Source organism: Podarcis liolepis (assembly GCF_965112155.1).
Source record: "Podarcis liolepis genome assembly, chromosome: 11".
Classification (NCBI taxonomy): Eukaryota; Metazoa; Chordata; class Lepidosauria; order Squamata; family Lacertidae; genus Podarcis; species Podarcis liolepis.
In genome coordinates, this window is record NC_139565.1 from 34,640,568 (window position 1) to 34,662,772 (window position 22,205).

General features: G+C 40.2%; 1 protein-coding gene across 5 annotated transcripts in view; it reads right to left on the minus strand.

The window, feature by feature from the left end:
• Positions 1 to 22,205, minus strand: part of RASGRF2 (Ras protein specific guanine nucleotide releasing factor 2) — a 93,950-nt gene that overhangs the window by 61,657 nt on the left and 10,088 nt on the right. For all 5 annotated transcript variants that reach the window (XR_014517056.1, XM_083465185.1, XM_083465183.1 and 2 more), the window contains exons 2-3: positions 3,414 to 3,520; positions 111 to 258 (exon numbers count right to left, since the gene is read on the minus strand). Coding sequence is in view for 4 of the 5 variants with exons in the window: in XM_083465183.1 (XP_083321309.1) it covers positions 111 to 258; positions 3,414 to 3,520 (255 nt within the window). In the remaining variant the exon portion in view is untranslated. The remainder of the gene's footprint in view (positions 1 to 110; positions 259 to 3,413; positions 3,521 to 22,205) is intronic.

Consider the following 22,205-nt stretch of genomic DNA (forward strand, 5'->3'; position numbering starts at 1 on the left):
TTGGGGGGGGGGACATTGACTCAAAAGGGAAGTAGACTGCATTCCTAATATATAAACTGGCTCATAAAGATAGTGATAAAATGTAACCTGCACATCATATCGGAACATACCTCTGATTTAAGCCTTTCAATTTCTGTGTCTTGATCTTCAAGCTGATGTCGTAACTGATTGGCTGAAATCTTTTCTGTCTCTACAATCTGAACTAGATGAATATATTTTTGCATTAAAACTTCCCGCTCAATCAGGATATCTGAATAGCTGCAAAGAGGGAAAAAGGGGAGGGTTGATGTTTCATTTAGCAGAATGCCCGCCACAATCTGTGTTAATTATGGTAGGTAGCAAATTTAAGTTGAAGAAGAAAACAGTACTTCTGAAAATATTACATTAAACTGAGAGGAAAACAGACGACATCTCTCCTACTCTAACAAAGTGTCAAGATATATGCTTGGAGGAAATTGATTATCTGTATCAGGCTCCCATCCCTAAACAAAATGACAGCAACTCGTGCTTAAAAGTAAGGGAAATATCTTTATTCAAGCTAGTAACAGACTCAGGAGCAAGGCCCAGAAGTCAAGAGTCCTAGGCAAGAGGTTTATAACCAAATAGCAGCTACAGTGATGTCCCAACAGTTGACACCCCTCCTGCCAAGATTTTAAAAATGAGTTGGGGCAAGTTCACTCATGGGAATCTTTCATTCTAAGAGTTATGTATGTGTTGTCTGGGTGGGTGCAGTTGATCCCACCTATTAATTTAAATTAATAATAGATTGGTAACCTCTCTTTCCCTCCAAAACCCCTAATTAAAAGACTGGCACAATATCAGTACATTCAATAATGAATGCCTGTGAAAGTGTGAGGTGGCTCCCCCTTGCAGAAAATAATGGGGAGGCCTTTAGCATGTGGGGCTCTAAAACACAACCAAGTTGTTAAGAACTGATGCAAGACATTGCTCTCGAGGTCTCTGGCTTTCTGGCAGAGACATTGCCCTTAAGGCACGTGAGTAAGTCAGTAGAATCAGTGCTGAAATCCTTTGCCTGGCTGTTGGACAAGGTGCACACAGAACACTGTAGGATGGAGCAGTATCACCTTCTGCACAGAAACATTCTATTTCTGCATGGGTTATTTTCCAATCAACAGATTATTTCACTTCCTCACACTTTTGCCTGCTTGAGAGGAACAGCTCTGCTCCAGAAAAAGCAATATAAAGCAATGAATTAACAGCACAATCTTATACATGTCTACTCAGAAGTATGTCCCAAGGTCTGCTCAGGACTAGCCTAAACTGAGTATTCTAATTTTTTGTCCCTTTTCTTGCTTTGCAATAATCATTTTTAAAACACTTTATAATATAGCTTTGAGATCTTTAAAAGGTCGACTCATTCCTATCCATATAATTCTGAAACTATGAATAAGCTATTTATTATGATCTAACAGTATTCTATCTACTCCAAGGCAGAAACTGGGAACAGCTATTAAATTTGGTTGCTGGCTTGGAAAAGAAACTCAGATTAAACCTAAATTATAAGAGATCATTGTGAGCTGTTTGAAGACAACAGAGGATGGCTTGAGATTTCTTACCATGATCATCACCCACAATTTATAAACTACACTATCTATGTTTCCATGCTCATGAAAACAGTTGGCTACTCATCATCTCCTGATTTTACCCAGAGCTTACATCCTTTCCCCTCAGTGAAGACAGCTTTTATTTTACATCCCAGAGAAGAGAGGCATTGACATGACACATAACCATGTTGTCTGTAACTCTCACATGATCTTATTGTTGTAATGTTACCAGAACAGTATAGGAACAGGAAGATAGGAGAAATCAGTAACATGTTTCTCTTACTGTAAAAGACAGACCTAAACAGTGAACCACAGTATGGCCAGGTATCAGTGAGGTGTAAGGAGATTCAAAGAAATGCTGGCCATCAAAAGAGCAGTGCTATCAAGCAAGACCTAATAGTGGCTGATTGCCTACAAAGGAAGAAGTGGCTACAGTTCATGCTTTCATGGACATTTCTCATGTCCTGACTGAAAGGAGTGCAAGAGACTCTCTTCCCTCGCAATTTGATTGGCTGGAAGTATCATGTTGACCAAAGCAATGCATTCCAACTCCAGCCATTTTAATCGTGTTGCCAGTGAAGTATGTTCTAAAATAATTATCCCACACTTGTTTAATAAAGAATGCTTCTCCAAATCACTGTATAGGCATTAGAAGTTCCCTCTACTACCGGCAAGACCTCGTCTTCTGAAATAGTCCATTCTCCTTTGGCCTGCCATCTTACTTGCATCATGTGCTCTTAATATAGCATTTCACATCATTACTGCCACAGCTGAAGCCAAAAGTTGTTAGCCACCATGCCAGGCAGAGCAAGGAATCATACTGGGGCAATAAAAGAAAAATTACTACTGTATTGAAGTAAGTGTCTACAGACTTATATGTAGGGTATAGTGACTTGCTGTATAGAAGTATCAGAGGTATTTTAATCGTGTTGCCAGTGAAGTATGTTCTAAAATAATTATCCCACACTTGTTTAATAAAGAATGCTTCTCCAAATCACTGTATAGGCATTAGAAGTTCCCTCTACTACCGGCAAGACCTCGTCTTCTGAAATAGTCCATTCTCCTTTGGCCTGCCATCTTACTTGCATCATGTGCTCTTAATATAGCATTTCACATCATTACTGCCACAGCTGAAGCCAAAAGTTGTTAGCCACCATGCCAGGCAGAGCAAGGAATCATACTGGGGCAATAAAAGAAAAATTACTACTGTATTGAAGTAAGTGTCTACAGACTTATATGTAGGGTATAGTGACTTGCTGTATAGAAGTATCAGAGGGGTGAGAATTTTGCATACTTCCTGATCAGTGATGGTGGAAAAAAACTGTCTCCAGAGGATCAAACTGCATGTTGTTTGCTACATAGCTGTGCCTTTAAGGGCAAAGGTTTCCAGAGTGGAAGCCTGATCCAGATTGGGGCCCTGCCATGTGGGTTGAGAGCATTAGCCCATTGCTCCCACCATGCACCTGTAATTTGCATTGTGGGAAAAATTCATCTGCTTTAATGGGATCTTATTTCTGAAAGAGATTGCAAGGCCAGGACTAGGGCTATGGGGGGCAGTCCCCCAACCCACCATGCTACAGTCCCTATCTGGAACAGTCTTCCTGCATGTGGTAAAAAAACAACAAAACTCTGCCCTTCAAGGCATAGGCTGTACTGTGTAGTTTGACCCTCTGAACAACTCCAGACTTTTTGTATCAGGAGAAGAAGGAAGAAGATCAGTGGCAGGTAATGGTATTGTTGTGTGATCTGCTGAGTCCAGAATAGTACGAGAGAGAAGGAAGTAGATTTCTCCTCAGTAAACAAAAGGAGTGCTTGACTAGGCAGAGACTGTCAGTGGAGGTTTCATACCTGGCTTGGTGAATAGCCTCTACCCATTCTTCCCCATCTGCTTCCTCTTCGCAACGGAGCTCAAGTGGCTTCTGTCCTTCATGACCAAAGAGGACGGTAAAATAGTACTGTGAATCATAAAAGAAAGTCTTTTAATGTAATAAATACATACAACAGTGCTTGAGCTATAAACATTTAGTTATATTGTTAAATAAATAACTCGGAAAACCTAACCAACACAAACAACTGAACACTGGTTCAGGATTAAAACATTATAAATTTAGATAATAGGAAGAGGCCTATTGGATCAGATGAAAGGCCTACCTAGTTGAGCCTTCTGTCTCTTACAATGTCCAGTCAGATGCCTTTGGGCAGCCCCCAAGCAGGGCATGGGGGGAAGAGTCCTCTCTTCTGTTGTTTCTCAGCAGCTGGTATTCAAAGGCATAGTGCCTCTGATCATTGGGAGGTAGCTATCAAGATGAGTAGTCAGTGATCTGACTTGTCCTCCGTGAATTTGCCTAATCATATTTTTAAAGCTACAGAAGTTGGTGGCCATCATCACATCTTGTGGTGACTAATTCCAGAAGCCGTGTGAGTTAGTACTTCTTTTTGTCTGCCCTGAAATCTTCTACCACTCACCTTCATGGCATCCTAATATTATGAGAAATGGTAACAACTTCTCTATCCAGTTTCTTATAGCACATATAATTTTATAAGCCACTATCGTGTGCCCACTCCTTCCTTGCCTTTCTCCACCCCCCAAACTGTGGTGGCTCCCAGATTGTCAAATTCCTTCTCCACAGAAGTACATTTGTCCTTGGTGCTATAAATATTTAAGTGAATTTTTAAAAACCCATTTATTCTGGTCCACCTTCTCTTAAATAAGGCATTTAAAATTTTCTTTTAACTTTTAGAGAACTCTCTTAGATTGTATAGCTCTTTTTCTGCTAAGAGTTATGTTGCCTTACATGCTTTAACTGGCCATTGTTTTAAAGTTATAGATACTGCCTCTGTAATTTGAAAACTCTGTTTTATGATGTGTAAGTTGCCTTCCCAAAAAGGCAACCTATATACATTACTAAACAAATAAAACAAACAAACTTCACCAGCATCTCTCATTGCTATTAATCACATCAAGCATAAAGGCAGGAAGATTATTTTCGAACGGCGACTGTCCTTCTTGTTGCATCATGGTTTCCCAGAAAAATCTAAAAACTACTAAACTAAAAAAAATTGTTTTGTAACAGGCTGTCAGCTTTGAGGTTACATGCAAGCTGGTGTGGGTAAAAGTGGAACATAAGCACCAGCAGGTTTATGCTTAGAATAGATATGCTCTTCATATGCAACTGTCTTGGTGTTACTGCCTTTATATTATTACATTTTAATGAACATCAGAGACACTATGTACCAATTAGACACTGTGAATGAACTGTATTAAAATGAAGCGATTCATGTGTATCTGAAATTATGATAAAAGGGTGCTTAACTAGCATATCTCAAAGCGAATAAAAAAAGGCATATATTGTCATTATAATGCTAAAAGGTGAACCCCAAATGAATCGTGCATGCCAACCTTGACAACAAAATTCACCCCACTATGAAACCATCTTTCATTAACCTAATTGCTTTCTGACAGTCACGGATGATAAGCTGATGTTCCTTCTATGGGAACTAATACAAATACAAGATGGGTGACACCTGGCTTGAGAGCAGTACATGTGAAAAGGATCTAGGAGTCTTGGTTGACCACAAACTTGACATGAGCCAACAGTGTGACGCGGCAGCTAAAAAAGCCAATGCAATTCTGGGCTGCATCAATAGGAGTATAGCATCTAGATCAAGGGAAGTAATAGTGCCACTGTATTCTGCTCTGGTCAGACCTCACCTGGAGTACTGTGTCCAGTTCTGGGCACCACAATTCAAGAAGGACACTGACAAACTGGAACGTGTCCAGAGGAGGGCAACCAAAATGGTCAAAGGCCTGGAAACGATGCCTTATGAGGAACGGCTAAGGGAGCTGGGCATGTTTAGCCTGGAGAAGAGGAGGTTAAGGGGTGATATGATAGCCATGTTCAAATATATAAAAGGATGTCACACAGAGGAGGGAGAAAGGTTGTTTTCTGCTGCTCCAGAGAAGCGGACACGGAGCAATGGATCCAAACTACAAGAAAGAAGATTCCACCTAAACATTAGGAAGAACTTCCTGACAGTAAGAGCTGTTCGACAGTGGAATTTGCTGCCAAGGAGTGTGGTGGAGTCTCCTTCTTTGGAGGTCTTTAAGCAGAGGCTTGACAACCATATGTCAGGAGTGCTCTGATTGTGTTTCTTGCTTGGCAGGGGGTTGGACTCGATGGCCCTTGTGGTCTCTTCCAACTCTATGATTCTATGATTCTATAATGACCAAAACGCTGTTTCTCTCCTGCCTTTGAAACATAACAAGCTATGGCTAGTGAGAAATGCAGAGATATGGTGTTATGGCAGTGAACAGCTGTTTTTCGGATAGAGTGGCAAACAGATCTGAAAGTTAACTAAAGGTGAAACACTTTGAGACACACTTGTTTCCTTTAGAAAGCATGATGCAGTCTTAGTAGTTGTGTACATAAAACAAATATTACAATGATACCATCTTAAGTCTCCAATGATCTCTTATGCAATCCAAACTAAACCTGAAATCATCAGCACTCAAGAAAGTGTGGGGAAGGGAGCAGGGGAAGAAAGAATTAAAATATTATAAAAGCTCCACTTAAAAAAATATTCATTACTCAAAGGGTTGTATCACAAAATATCAAAGAAAGCACGTATAACAGTGAAGAAAAACCATTAAAAACCTCAACACAGAAACAGAATGGCCTGGTTTGCATTGAATGCTAAACCATTGTTTAGTGCTACAAGGACAAGCCTGAAGTGTAGGTGGGTTCCCACAAGGCAAAACACAGTGATAACATAGGGTTACCAGACATCCCCGGTTCCCAGGGACAGTCCCCAGATTTGCAAATCTGTCCCCGGGAAACATGGCAGTGGCAGCCTCAGCAGCCTGGAGCCAGCCTGGTAGCGCAGTTGGCTCTGGCTGGCTTCAGGAGCTGCTCGCTGCCGTGGCGCCTGACATTTTTCCTCTCTGGAAGTCCCCATATGATGTGTGTCCCAGTTTTTTAAAAACTGCACATTTATGTTTCACAGGGTGCGAAAGAAGGGCTTTGCACCTATGTGCCTGGGCCCAGGGTCTTTTGCCTCACCATCCCCACTATTGACTCCCTGTTGCTACTCAGCTTCCAGAAAAAAAAAGTGTCCCCGGATTCATTGAAAAAATTCTGGTAACCATAGAAAACAGCAATAACATTTATTGAACCAACAGAACTGAACAACAGGGGCAAAGCAACCGCTTATATACATTCCTGAAGGCCTGGGCCACTCCCACTCCCGACATGATTGGCTATCTAAACTTCCAAGCTGCAAATCATGACTCAGAGTTTAAGGGCCAATGGCAGAGGCTCAAATCCTGAAATGTTCTGTGATTGGATATCATGTATCGAATCAGAACACAGGAGCTCTGAATCCTTAGTGCAGACTCAAGCTCAGGCAAACACAGACCACTGAATACGTACATAACAAAGTCTCCATAAGGCCAAGCAAAAAATGAGGCTCACACAACTCTCACTCCTTTCCGTTCCTCCCATAAGACTAGTGGGATAATTTCTGCCAAATTTAGCTTTGCTTTCAAATAAATATGTACAAACTAGATATCCTAGTTTAAAACAAACACTTAAAGTTTAAGAAGTCAGCTTCATAACTCATGGTTTGAAGTTGGCTTGTCTAAAAGAATTGGACTGTTTAGAAAGAAACAATGATCTTGTATAAAGTTTGGTTTGTGAATTACATGGTTAACTTGCTTCCTAGAGTCAACCTTGGCTGGCAGATAACCACTTCAGCATGTGGTCTGCAAAAGGGATTAAGGGAAGAGTGTACTTTTTAATGTTGGCTGGTTTGTGGTTTGATTTATACAAGAAGAAGAAGAAGAAGAAGAAGAAGAAGAAGAAGAAGAAGAAGAAGAAGGAGGAGGAGGAGGAGGAGGAGGAGAAGAAGAAGAGGAGGAGGAGGAGGAGAAGGAGATAGCTCAAGGTCACAGTTAAAGAGGTACTTGCAAAGGCAAAGTCTTGGAGGTTCTCAGGAGAAAGTGAAGATCAGATCTGAGGTGGTACATTGAAAACCAGAAAGAGCTGCTAACCAACATAAGGTTCTAAGGATTCTGACATTTGCTTAACAGAATTTTAGCTCATAGGAACCGTTTTGGATAGGATCAGCTAGATGCATATTCTTATTTATTTTCATATTTTTTTTAATGTATGCATGTAACTATTCAGATGTAGAAACCTTTTTCCTAAGAATAATCCTCCCCACTTTAGTTTTATGAACCAAGTTTAAAAGATTACTAATCACAAGGTGTAACCAAAAACAAACTCAGGAAACCCTAAAAGTGACGCTCCAGGTTCCACAAAAATGTGGCTTAATCATGAATTGCCATTATGCTTGGCCACTGTGAGAACAAGATGCTGGAGCAGATGGGCCACTGGCCTGATCCAGCAGGCTATATGCATGTATATAAAATACTGTCAAGTCTAACTGTATTTCTTTAAGAAAAGCATTGCCTACTGTCTCACTACTGCTATATTCTACTATATGTTGAATCTTTATCTGATTTTAGTACTTATCTACCATTGCAGCTGTTAAATTATCAAAAAACCTGTTACCCAAAAAACTCTCATGCACTGATGTAAAATAAATACACCTAATTTGCTTTTGGAGTTGAAAGTTATGTGCTTAAATCAATCAGGAATGATTAAAAGAAAGATTTAAAATGAACACAGCATTCTCACTATGATTACTGAAAGGTAGAAATCAATTACAAAAAAAATTGTACTAATAAAACCTTTCATAACCACAAGATCAGCTTAAGTCAGTAATTTCCAAAGATATTATTACTACTAAGGGGATCCACCAACTTATGAAATTCATCAGTCTACTACTGACTGAGAAGTGAAACTCTCTTAGCATTTTCTTGTGCAGCAAACTGTCAATATGTGTTATTTTTTACTCGCACAGAAAGCCTCTTGGTTTCACCATTTGAGAATTAATAAAATTCCCACAACACTGAGTTAGACTGCCATAAAAATGATTTAGTATGTAGTACAAAATATTTACAGCACTAAGGACAGATTCACATCTTCAGCTACTGATTTTCACTCACAAAACATGCCTCTAATTACAAGATAGGTACAAACAATATAGGAGTGTGTGTTCTACTTATAGTATAAGAGCCCATAACATGTTTGCTGCCCTGCAAGTGATGTCATGTCTAAACACTGCAACAGATGAGCTTTTTGCATACACATTCTATAAATGAGTCTTCCAGGTAAGGAATCTGGGTGGCTACTGTTGGAGATAGAGAGATGGTTTGGAAGTAGAAGTTAACCCTGACAAGTATTGTATTGAATATGCTTGCTCTCCCCTCCCCCTTCCTCCTGTAGTACAGTATGGACTTGAGGAGATCAAGAACCTAGTCCAACCCCCTGCAATGCTGGAATCTCAAAATTGGTTCCCCATCCAATTTGAAACCATATTGGACCCTGCTTAGCTTTGCAAATGTGCTATCAGCTTTGTTGCTGCACTAGAAGGGAACAGACATAACTCTGTAGAACTGTGTCTAGAGAGTGAGTCAGATCTAAAGTAAAAACAGTTCCAATTTTGTTGTGGGTGGCAGGAGAGAAGATTTCCCTAAGATAATTTGGAACAAGTAACACTGAAACCACTCACATTCCCGCCCCGAGGTATGTAGCTAGTTCCAAAAAATCCTTCAAAAGTGTAATTACAGCTTTATTATTACTGTTATTAATTCAATTTATACCCCATCCTTCATGCTGCCCAGTGTGGCAGATACAGCAATGATAAGACATTAAAAGCAGCAACCAAAAACATACTTAAAGAAGAAGTTAAAAACATTATACCAGTGTCTTTCAGTCATCAAATGTCTGGGGAATGTTTTTCCTGGTAAAGAATAAGGGAGACAGATGCACTTCACTAGGCAGGGGAGTCTACAAACAGAAAAGGCCCTATCATGGCTCCATACCAAGCAGGCAGGGCTCAGTGGAGACAACACCAACAAGGCCTCACCTGCCGAGTGATGTTGAGCACGGCACTCTTTTAGGAACTGGGGTCCCAAGCCATTTAGGGTTTTACATGCTAGTACTAATACATTGAATTTGGCCCAGTAGCTCAATGGCCGCAAGTGCAGTCCTTTCAGGACTGCTGACACAGGGTCCCATCAGGCTGCCCTTCTTACCAGCCTAGAAGTCACATTCTAGCTTCGAGGGCAGCCCCACATGAAACACATTACAGTAGTCCAGGCAGGAAGCTACTAGAGCACAGGCAACTGTTTTTGGAGAAACAACTGAAGCTGGGAATAAGCACTCCTAGCCACTTGAAACCACAGTCACAAACTGGAATCCATAAATACTTCCAGACAACAAACCTGTTGCTTCAACAGGAGTGTGAACCTTCCCAGACCAGGTTGTGCACCCAATTCCCAAACAGAGGGGCCACCCACCCACAGCACTTCTACCTTTTAAGGATTCAGCCTTAGTTTATTAGCCCATTAGGTAAAGGTAAAGGTATCCCTGCCCGTACGGGCCAGTCGTGTCCGACTCTAGGGGTGCGTGCTCATCTCGCTCTATAGGCCGTGAGCCGGTGCCGCCCGAAGACACTTCCGGGTCACGTGACCAGCGTGACGAAGCTGTAGCTGGCGAGCCAGAACCAGTGCAGCACACGGAAACGCCGTTTACCTTCCCGCTATAAAGCGGTCCCTATTTATCTACTTGCACTTAAGAGAGCCCATTAGGGTAGCTCTATTATCAAGAAATTGGCCTCACTGTTACTGGTAAGAATGCATAGGATAACAACCTTACAATAGGAAGAATGGCGGAATTATGTTTAAGATGATGATCTAAGAAAGGAAAAACCTAATTAACTGTATTTTCAAAACAATATAAAGCAATAACTGATATCTAGTATGAACAGTAAAAAACAAATATATGGATGAACTTACAATTGCACTAATATTGTCTTATCTAAAAATCGCCATGGGAATAGTTGTCACTTGTTTGACAAATTATTCAAGTACTCTCCTAATGGAGACACATTTTGAAAAGGTACATGAGAGCTAGAAAATGCTAGGGAGGTATTCTGAGAGGTGTTTTGTTTCTATTAGTCCTCAGGGTCCCCCCACCCATTTGATGGACGCATAGCCATAAATATAAGTTTAAGACAGATGATTCATATTTTTCAAGATTTTTACACAATCAATGCTGTACTTTTTCTACTAGCTGCTTCATGCAGTGCCAAAAAGGTGGGTAAAATGAGCAATTTCATGCCTCTACACAATTACTGGGAGTTAGGAGAAGGAAGTCAGAAAAACAGTTTGTGTAAGAGGCAGCCTCCACTCCACACCAGGGTCAGCCCAAGGGCAAAGAGCAAGATGGCATCACTTCCATCACCACCACCAGTTTGTACTACACAGTAAGCCAAGCCATGGTTTACTGGGACTGCGCAAATGTGTGGGCTCACAGTAAGCCATAGTTTGGCTTACCATGTCATGTAAACCAGGCCATTGTCAGGATGTTATTCCCAATTGTAATTTGAACATGTTTGTATCGGTCCCACTCTGGACCAAAATAAATTAAATTTGTCCAGTCATCTATGTGACATACCTGTTCTTTGAAATTAGTCATGTCCTTATGAAATTAAAAATGAATATATCCAGATTATGTTTTATTGCACTGACCTAAAATAAACTGAGCATATGATTACTCACATTCTAAATACAAATTCTGCATTTTGCAAACGAGTAGAAAAAACCTTATGCAAAGGCCATGAAGAAAAGGTTGAGCATATTAATTTAGAATTTCCCATTGATTTTTTTTGTACAGAAAACTTCAGGCAAAACAACAAATAAAAGAATCAACACTATTCACTTCGACGTATTCTTACTGTGTGTCTAACTGGATCTTTAGCAGCTATTCACAAGAGAAAAGGCATACACGTTGAAGTTTGGTCATAAAATGTATTTAAATATGGGCTTGCCTTCCAGTTGGGCAGCGTGTTGACCTCATATGGCTACAGAGTAATACTTTCAACCTTTAATTTCTGCAATTTTATTTATGATCTTTAAATGATCAAACATCGTGTACAGCAGCATTCTACCCTGGGAAAACCTTGCGGCACTTTTCAAAATCTTAGCGTGAAAATAGTTTGGGGGGAAATATAAAAAAAGAAGCAGCCTGGGACATGAAATCAACTTTTCTTCCATCTAACTAGTGAATTGGTTTCCTGATGATATTAGTAGTTGTATACAGAAATGCATCCTCCAGTATTACATAATAATCATGTGCTTCCAAATACCAGCTGCCTAGGGAGCTCTGCATGATCCAGCACCCTGCTGCCATTCCTTAGCTTCTCCTGCTCCATGCAAGCTGTGCTGGAGGGGAAGGTTTGCTTGTTTAAGCCATAAAACTGGTTTATGCATCAGGATGTGTACACAAAAATTCTGTGGTTCTTTAACATCTGTTAAAATCCTATCCTTTTATTTGACACTGGTAATATCAACCATACTCTTATGTTATTGTCATCTGTTTCAAAACTGAAAAAGCCAGCTTGTATTTCTTTGTCTTACCTTTTTATATTTCAGCCTATGATCTGCTTCATAATACTGTAATCTTAAGTCAATAAACCATGATTTATTGACTGAAGAAGAAGCTGTGTGGCTACATATACTCTCCTCACTTCTAGCTTCAGTGCTAGACGTTTCCTATGACGTCTGAAACAGGAATCACTGGTTTAATAGCTGCTTACAAACTGGGAGATTATCAGTTATAAAGCAGTGATGAAGTCAGTTTAGCAGTTTGGATGTCACAGGAAACTATGGTTTAATAAGGATTGAAGGGTGCAAGCAAGTGCATGTGTAAGAGAGGGACATGGAAGGAGCTTGCACTTGTGCCAATCAACCATGAGAACAAAATTGTCCTTGTGGGTGCAACATGAATGATACAAATTTATATTCCGAATTGATTACCTACAATCTATAATATATCTGAATCATTATGGATCCTATCAAAAGAATGTGAAATTTTAGCGTTGTTTTCCCTTTCTAACAATGGTCCTTGCAAATGTCAAATTAATTATTTGTACAAACATGTCATGAATCCAATTACTTTCTCAATATACAATCACTCAAAGTAACATCGTCTTAATTAACTTCAGTTTGCCAATTAAATGTGAGAAGGGGAATTTCATCATAATTGGCAAAAGACCATATGGAACCCGAGTGTCCAGCTCCTATGGGGAAGGGGAAGAGACACAACAAAGGTTTGATTAAATCTACACAGAGCATGCCACACTTGGCAACAGAGGGATCATCACAGAACCCACATTGAGGTCTTTCCCCTTCTTCCAGCCCCTCAGTGCATGCAGCTGGGCAATGCATGCAGCCAACTAGCTATTAACATGAATGCTCACTTCCTTGGCCAAGTGGAGGGGCCAAGCTAGTTAGGAATATGGCTTGCATTAATAGGCTGGTCATTCCCAATAACACTAGGATGCAGTGCCTGTCCATATAGCTATCTGCACACATTGTGGGTGAGGGATGGGAGGAGGGTCCCATTATGCCATATGTCGGGGTGATGAACCTGTAGCCCTCCAGTTGTTGGAGGACTACAACTCCCATCAAAAGCATTGACCATGCTGGCTAGGGCAGATGGGATATGGGATTCCAACAAGATCTTGGGGGGGGGGGGGAGCACAGGTTCTCCACCCTTGTCCTGTGATGGCCCATCACGGCATGGCTGCTACACTTGCTGTGGACTGAACTAAAGCCTTTAATCTTTATGGATGAAAGAGTGTTTCTCACTATAACATCCTCAAATCTGCCCCAATTGGTTTAATAATTCTGTCAAGTTTAAAAACTCTTAACATAAACGATTCTATTATGTTATAATGAAATAAAGCAAATATTTTACTATATGCTAAATGTTAACCAGCAGCATAACTGCACCTGCACAGAGTGCACTGATACATCTGGTAAGAATTTATAGCATTTTCATTATATTACCATTTCGGAAGTAATTTTCTAAATGTACAATAACAGTAAATAAATGCACTCAAACGGGAATCTCACACTGGGAAATATGCCACAGCCATAACATTTTACATCAGGAACAAGAACTGAAAGTCAAGTATGCTGTAAAACTAGGAAACCTATAATTGCTATGATTTTAAAGGATAGGACGTGCTCAAATTCCAATTACTGTTTAATGGTAAACAGAATTCTTTTCAGAGTATAAAGATAAACCAAACTTTTATGTCTTTGAATCCCTGAAAAGTAATCTTGCAATGCAAGCTTCCACCAAATACTACCATTAAAAGCATATAAAGACCAACATATTTTGACCTAGGAAACTGGATTCATGGCTAAGCTGAAAAGTGTGACACTCACATACAGTGGTGCCCCGCAAGATGAAATTAATTCGTTCCGCAAGTTTTGTCGTCTAGCGAATTTTTCGTCTTGCGAATCACGAAATCCCATAGGAATGCATTGAAAATCAATTAATGCGTTCCTATGGTCAAAAAAAGTCCAAACAAAGCCAAATTTGATACAACAACAGTTTATTAACTGCTCTTTAAAGTCACACATACTGTAAAGAGCAGTTCAAAAATTGAAGGGAAAATAAATTAACTTTATAAACAAAACATGTCTTTGTTTTTAGACAAAGGAAACAAAGTCGCGAGACGTTTTCGTCTTGCGAAACAAGCCCATAGGGAAATTCGTCTTGCGAGGCAAATCGAAAACGGAAAAACGTTTCGTCTAGCGAGTTTTTTGTCTTGCGAGGCATTCGTCTTGCGAGGTACCACTGTACATTCTTTCAGCACATCCAATGATCCCCCTTTCTGTCTTGGATCAAATGCAGTTGGGACTATAGGGTTATATCCACACTCCCCAAAGGCACACCCTCTGTGCTTACTCCAGTTAATTTTCTTCATTTATATCCCACCTGCCTTCCCATAATATAATTCAATATGGCACCCACAGGGTGACCAGGTGGCCTCCTATCCATGCATTGCTGGACCTAGACCAGCTGAACTTTTGCTGGGTGACAGCTTCATGTTCTTCTACACCATGCCCTGGGAATGAACAGCTTTATGATGATGGTGATGATGGTTTAATATTGCTCCAGTATTATTCCTGTCATTTCTTATTCCACTTTGCTCCCTCAGCTTCCTTTAGTATCTGGTTATTTCCTCTCATTCTTCTGCTTCTTTTTCCATCAGGATTTTCTTTTCTCCCTGAATTACCAATTCTTTGCAAACCTAAGTGGTCAATTCTTGAAGCCACCATCTCCCCTGGACTTAAAATTGTAGGATTTCCGCCATCATAATAATCATTATTATTATATTTGTACCCCACCCATCTGACTGGGTTGCCCCAGCCACTCTAGGCGGCTTCCAACATATATAAAAACATAACAAAACATTAAATATTTTTAAAAAACTTTCCTATACAGGGCTGTCTTCAGATGTCTTCTATAAGTTGTATAGTTACTTATCTCTTTGACATCTGATGGGAGGGCATTCCACAGGGAGGGCGCCACTACCCAGAAGGCCCTCTGCCTGGTTCCCTGTAACTCCACTTCTTGCAGTGAGGGATAGATCTCAGTGTCCGGGCTGAATGATGGGGGTGGAGACACTCCTTCAGGTATATAGGGCCGAGGTCCTTTAGGGCTTTAAAGGTCAACAACAACAGTTTGATTTGTGCTCGGAATCGTACTGAGATTCAATGTAGGTCTTTCAAGGCCAGTGTTATATGGTCCTGGCAGTTGCTCCCAGCTATTACTATTTACTATTGGCTGGATGCCTGTGCTTTTTAATAGCAGAAATCAACAGGGTTTGTTTTTTTAAGCTATTGCTGTATCTCCACACTTGAAAAAGCTTCATTTCTTGAATTCTGAGTACAAATAGTGCCTCTATGTAGCATAAATCTGGCCTCCATGAACACTCCCTAGGTTGTTGGGAGTGTTGGGGACTACTGTGTAAGAACATAGGAAGAGCCTGCTGGATCAGGCCAATGGCTCATCTAGTTCAGCATCCTGTTCTCACAGACCAACAAGATGCCTGTGGGAAACCTGCAAGCAGGATTCCAGCATAAGAGCCCTCTCCCCACTGTAGTTTCCAGCAACTGGTATCTAGAAAATGGAGGTAAAACATAGACATCATAGCTAGTAGCCACTGATAGCTTTACCCTCCAGGTACAGTGGTACCTCAGGTTAAGAACTTAATTCGTTCTGGAGGTCCGTTCTTAACCTGAAACTGTTCTTAACCTGAGGTACCACTTTAGCTAATGGGGTCTCCTGCTGCCGCCGTGCCACCGCCACGTGATTTCTGTTCTCATCCTGAAGCAAAGTTCTTAACGTGAGGTACTATTTCTGGGTTAGCGGAGTTTGTAACCTGAAGCGCCTGTAACCCGAGGTACCACTGTATTTCAAATCCTCTTTTAAAGCCATGCAACTTGCATGAACTTGCTCATGTTGACAGATGCATACATGTATCTGCTGCCTGTCATATTTCTCTACAATGGCCCAGAACAATGCAATATTCCAGGTAAATAAGATACTGGCTGTCAGGACAAAGACAACAGGTGAAGAAGATCCACTGCTGCTGCAGAAAGCCAATCCCATCCTTAAATTACATGAATGTAATGAAAGTCTAAACCCATTCATACCAGTTGACTACAAAACACACTGTTTCTGAAATGAATGGAAAATAAACTGAACGATTCCCCTTTCATTCAAGTTTTCATCCATTCCAAAACAAATGCACACTGCTAATTGTCAGTGGCTGAACAAGAATAGGAGCCATGTTTTTCATCACCACCTAAATTCACTTCAGACTCAGTATTAACCTAGCCTTAGGAATTTCACCAGCTTGGTTGCACCTCATCACAAAGATCTCCGAATTAACAACCTCAACAAAGCTCAAATTATCCAGATTCAGTAGAGCCTCCTTCCTTTCTCAAGTCCACAGCTTCATCAGCTACTCTCGTTTGCTTCCTAACTTTCCCCCTCTTCCTCCTCCATTTTCTTTTTTCAATCAGGTATGATGTCAACATACTGCTACTGGTTATACACCACATCTCAGCATGCACCCAGCCAAACTTGATTGGATTCTCCTTTAGTTTGCTTGTTTTGTTTGTTTGTTTTTTACTATCACTTTCCTCCCCTCCCCTTCTTTGTTCACTACCCCGAAAGAGTGTGTGAGAGAGAGAACACTATTGGATGCCTATTAATACAACAAATAAATAATATGGAAACACCAATGTATGAACTAAAGCTCCAATTTGAACTAGGAGCACCACATTATAGAATTTATCTCAGCGAAGAAATCTTGCAAGTTACACCCTCATTAACGTCACTAACAGTTTTTCCTGATATACACCGCAGCATGTTTTTTCCCCTTACATGTTCTTGGTTTTCTTATCTATTGCATTAAAATATTCATTAAAAAAATCCAAAGGAACAAATTTTGGGAAGATTTCCAAAAATATTACACTTAGCAAAATTGTTTTAGAATTGTTTGCCTATCTTTCACATTGTTTTTCCCCCATTTACTGGCAAAATTTCTCACAGTACTCCACCCTGACCATATCCTTCCTGTTCGGGGTCAAATAAAAATAGCCTTGAAGTCAGATAAAACTTCAGGGCATGTATATGAAAATCCTAGGTGACCACACTTGTAGTTCAGGCACATGGACTAAAAGGAAAACAATTATTTCCAGTACCACGCAGAATATGGAAACACGACAAAAAAATTAGTGCAATCCTAACCCTGTCTACTCAGAAGTATGTCAATCAGGGTTACATTCAAGTTAGTAGAGTTAGGACTACAGCATAAATCTGTGTGTGCATGATATTACAGTCTGTACCTGCAATTTCCCATCCCTACTTGCCTCTAACCTGCACTTCAGTTTTTACCAAAATTGTTTGTAAATGTCTATTGTTGTTTTGGTAAACTTGTGCAGTATGAAAGAAATACTACTTTACTCACACTAGACTTTTAAACACAGAAGAGAGATTTAGAGCACCATCAACCAGATCTCATGTGTGAGTGGCTTATTAATTCAACTGAACCCATACAGGTGACCTTCTCAGTTAACTGCGCCCTTGTGATCCTTCCCTTGACTTTATAATCTCCATTATGTATCCCCTAGGAAAATGAAGTTTTTACATTCATTTAGGTGCCATAATCCAGTGAGCAAATCTCAGAGAGTTCTCTTAGGAAGGGGACCAACCACAGTTCTGAAAACATGCCCTAAGTACAGGAGGTCCAAGTCTCAATCTACACTATAGTATCTCCAGATAAAGAGAGTAGCTACAACATATTAATCAGCCAAAGGCCTGGTTGAAGAAGAATGGCATCTAAAAATATATAATGAAGGTGCCATGTGAACTTCTCTGGGGAGAGCATGCCACAAATGGGGAGCCAATACAGATGAGGGGGCCCCCTGGACCTCCTGTGAAGGAGGCACATGAAAAAGGACCAATGTTGATGAGTCCGGAATGGTTTATATAGGGAGAAGAAGTCCTTCAGGGATTTACCTGAAGGACTATTTACCTTAAAGTGTAAATAGTATTTATTATTCATGTTATTTGTTTTCCCTCCCATCTATCTTCTAAGGAACTTAGGGTAGCAATAATTATTTTCCCTCCTTGCCCCTTTATCCTCAAAAACTGTGGATCCAGCTCTCCCCTGAGCCAACATGTCAACCACCGCAACAAATTGGCATTATTCTGCCTGGTAAATTCTAGCCTACGCATCTCCTACTTAGTTTTCTGCAAAAAATAAACTAATTAGGAGTTGCTTATTATGAAAGAGAGAGCAAGATTTGAGTGACTGGAGTGATCTTATAGCTCAACTGTAATAAAGTTACATGAATTAGCTTGCAAATGAGCTGTGTCCATTGCCAAGTGGTCTAGCAATCTCCGCTCAGCAATTTACTTTAATTGCCCATAACACTGTTTAGAAAACCACAATGAAGGTTACACTTACCAAAACACAGGAAAAAAGGGAAAGCTAAGATTTCAAAGAACGAAGGAAGTTTGTGGGGATGATTAAATGCCTTCATGCAAACCTATTAGAGATGGTTCTGTTTTGTTTTTACGATCTAGCTGCATATAAATTTTCTTAAATAAACAAAAATGAATGTAGTCCGCACCATGCTGATCAAACCTAAACATTCTAGGATAAAGTTAACAGTATGTGCAATCAATTAATGCACAGGACTGTAATAATCAAATGATAGATATGTAGTGAAATTTAGTCCAAGAAAGTGAGGCACAAACTCAACATCTCCTAACATCATGTATGAAATTGGGCTTTTCCTGATATGTGGCTTCTCCACCTGTTTCTTAGATGTCATGATCTTACTGTTTATTGTATTCTGCCTTTCCCCTCAAGGTGTACAGAAAGAAGTATACATATATTCCAAGATAAATAAAACCTGATACCAGTTTTGTGACTGGATAAAGAAAGTTTTTTCAAAGTCTTCTTTGATCAAAAGGCAGAACAGCCAAAAGTAGAAGAGTTTGGACTTGATATCCCACCTTTCACTCCCCTTAAGGAGTCTCAAAGTGGCTAACATTCTCCTTTCCCTTCCTCCCCCACAACAAACACTCTGAGGTGAGTGAGGCTGAGAGACTTCAGAGAAGTGTGACTAGCCCAAGGTCACCCAGCAGCTGCATGTGGAGGAGCGGGGAAGCGAACCCAGTTCACCAGATTACGAGTCCACTGCTCTTAACCACTACACCACTGCTGGAAGTGAAGAAATCACAGAATTACAGAGCCTGGGATAAAACCACACATTAAGACTCTTTTCCATTCCCTCCCCATCTTTCTTATATAAATATTTCTTCTATCAGACAAAACTGGGGTGGGTGGGTTGGTGTTGATTTAGTCCTTTCCCCTCCCCAGCTGTTTCACTGTTCAAAATTGCCCCTTCTTAACCTACTTTTCTTCCTAAGCTATATGAGGGTCTGTATAGTTTATCCCCCATGAATAATGCACATGGGGGGGGGGTTTAGTAGATGAAATTCTAGAAAGGAAATATCTCCTCTTCCCCACCACCCTCTGCTCAACCTGAAGCCTCATCTAGTGCCTTCATACCTGCATAGAGTCCTGTTCTGCATGGCTGCGCTACCCATGAAGCAGCCCACCTCACAAGGCCAAATCCTGCAGGGCAGGGCCCCTACCCACCCCTGCCACTGCAAGGGTTGTGTGGCTGCAGTGATTGCTCACTGAGAGATCTTGCGTCCCCAGTAAGCAAGGTTTGGACAGGGTGGTGTTGGCACCTCAGGTGGTTTTGCCTCAGGCAGTGAAATGGTGTGGGTCACCTCTGCTGCTCTGAAAGGAGATCAGTCTGTGCAGTTCAGACTACAAATTGCCACCAAGCAAAACAGCAAGTGCACAGTGGAAGGTTTACAGAGCGACAGTGATCAGATATGCATGCAACTGAATGTCTTTCCTTACATCATTACAATTTCCTGAATGCCAACAAATTGAAATTGTTTTGCATTAGAGCTTTTAAAAAACCCCAGAGATTTGTTTATTTAGCAACTAATTAAGTTATTTACCTGTTGCCTTTCAGCAAAGCTTCAAGGACAAAGGCAATTGTTTTACAAGACAAAAGACCGTTAATAAGGTCCACACTGTTTCCTTTCCATTTTAATTCTGCTATTGGTCCTTTAAATTATTATAAATACACACTTATGCCATTACTTGTTCTGGCCTATAGCCAAGGTAGCTGCCACTAAGCTGCAAAGTAGAGAACACAGCATTAGGGAAAGAACATTTGCTTTAATATGACTAAATGTTGTGCATCCTTCATAGTTTCATTGTTTGGGAGTAATTTTGAGATTGCTTATCAAAAAGCTCTCTCAGTTCACCGCACCTATTGGGCCACAATGCTGGACACCAGCTTGATAAGCCCCCCTCCTTCCCTCCCCCAGGCCTTCCAATTTTCATTTGCAATGTTTGCAGCAGCACAAACATAAAAACCATTAGGTCTATGAAGAACAAGCTCCTACAGCTAAAAAGGGATAAAGGGCAAAAGGTCCCCCCCTCTCTTCCAGGGATGAAAGGATCTGCTACATCGTGCTTCCAATTTTTTTCCAGTCATAAGTTCAGTTCTGAATGTTTTTGCAGTAATTTGCTTTTTTAAAAAAAAATCCTCATGAAAATTCAACATTTTAGTGAGAATTTCTCCTAATTTTGTTCCGCAGTTTTGACTAATGTACGTATTCTTGCAATCAAACTTTACTAATATGATGCATTTTAATGTCATTTTCAAAAATGTATTCATTTTATACAAAAACCAAACCAAACCCAGAAAAATAGTTTCAGTTAAAAAGCAACACGCCCCTAATGAATTGCCTTAATCTGAGTCTAGGAATCTGTGGCCCTTCAAGTGTTGTTGGACTCCAACTCCCATCAACCGCAGGCAACATAGGCAATAGCCAGGGATCAACAGTTGTAGTTCAACAAAATACAGGGGGAAACGGGGTCCCCATCCCTCTCTTTTCTCATTCGGAAGCATTAAACAATTTTAGTCAGAGTACTTGATATTCTCGCTATTACAAAAATACATAAAATGTTCATTTTTTTCTGGTACAATCAATGAACCACAGGGGTTATATTTTTCTGTTTTAAAATAATGCCTACTGCCTAGAAGCCAATGTAATGATTTGAAATTCACTTGGAGATCCTCTGTGAAGAAGTGAAACTCAGTGCTAACTCCTTTAGGAGCCAACATACAGTGCTGTTTTAAATTTCTTGGTTAATATGACAGACAGCATTGGTTGGCTGCATGACTGTTTTCTTACGCTGTCTGAAAATACATCTCTTTAAAAAAAAAATATTGCAGCCAAAGGAAAAAATATGATTGTGATGTGAGGCTGCAATTACCTGCACACCTGCACAAGAGTAATTCCAATTGTGCGAGTTGGTCTCAACTTCCAGTAAAATTTGTATAGGCCTGTTTGTGCTTATGAGAGCATATCTAGGAAGTAAGTGGGATGCAAATTGCAGCTCTGGTGGTAGTTTCTAATCGTTTCTTTTTCAGTGTAATACAGCTACACATGTTTTCAATCTCAAACACCATATAAAATAAATTCTGAAAGAGGAATAAACTATTAAGAAAGGAAGAAATAAGTATGCAGTTGTGCCCGCCCTCATCTTCACTGCCTGTTTAGCGCATCTGATGACAACACTAAAATGCCAATGTTAAGTAGTTAGTGTACTAGTAGCTGGTACACACATCTCATGGTGCTTTGTTGACATTCAGTTTCTAGACAGCAACTTGCGCCGGGGAGGGGGAACAAATGTTTGTGCATCACAATGCGATTTTGCCTCTCTCATCCTACAGCTTTCAGTGATGGAAGCAATAATTTACTTATCTATGTTAAAAGCCCTACCTTAAACAGTTCAAACTGAGACTGGTAAAAGGGAGGTGTGTACACACACACACACACACACACACGTTATGCAATTAATCTGATATTCTAATTATTCTATAAAGAAGCAAATATACCTATCTACTCCACAAATATATACTTTACTGACGTTTGCTAATTTAGTAAATTGGTTTACTAATTCAAATGGAACTTTACTTAATTTCAATAGAAACTACTTATTGCAGAGCCTTGTGGCTAGTAAATTGATTATGGC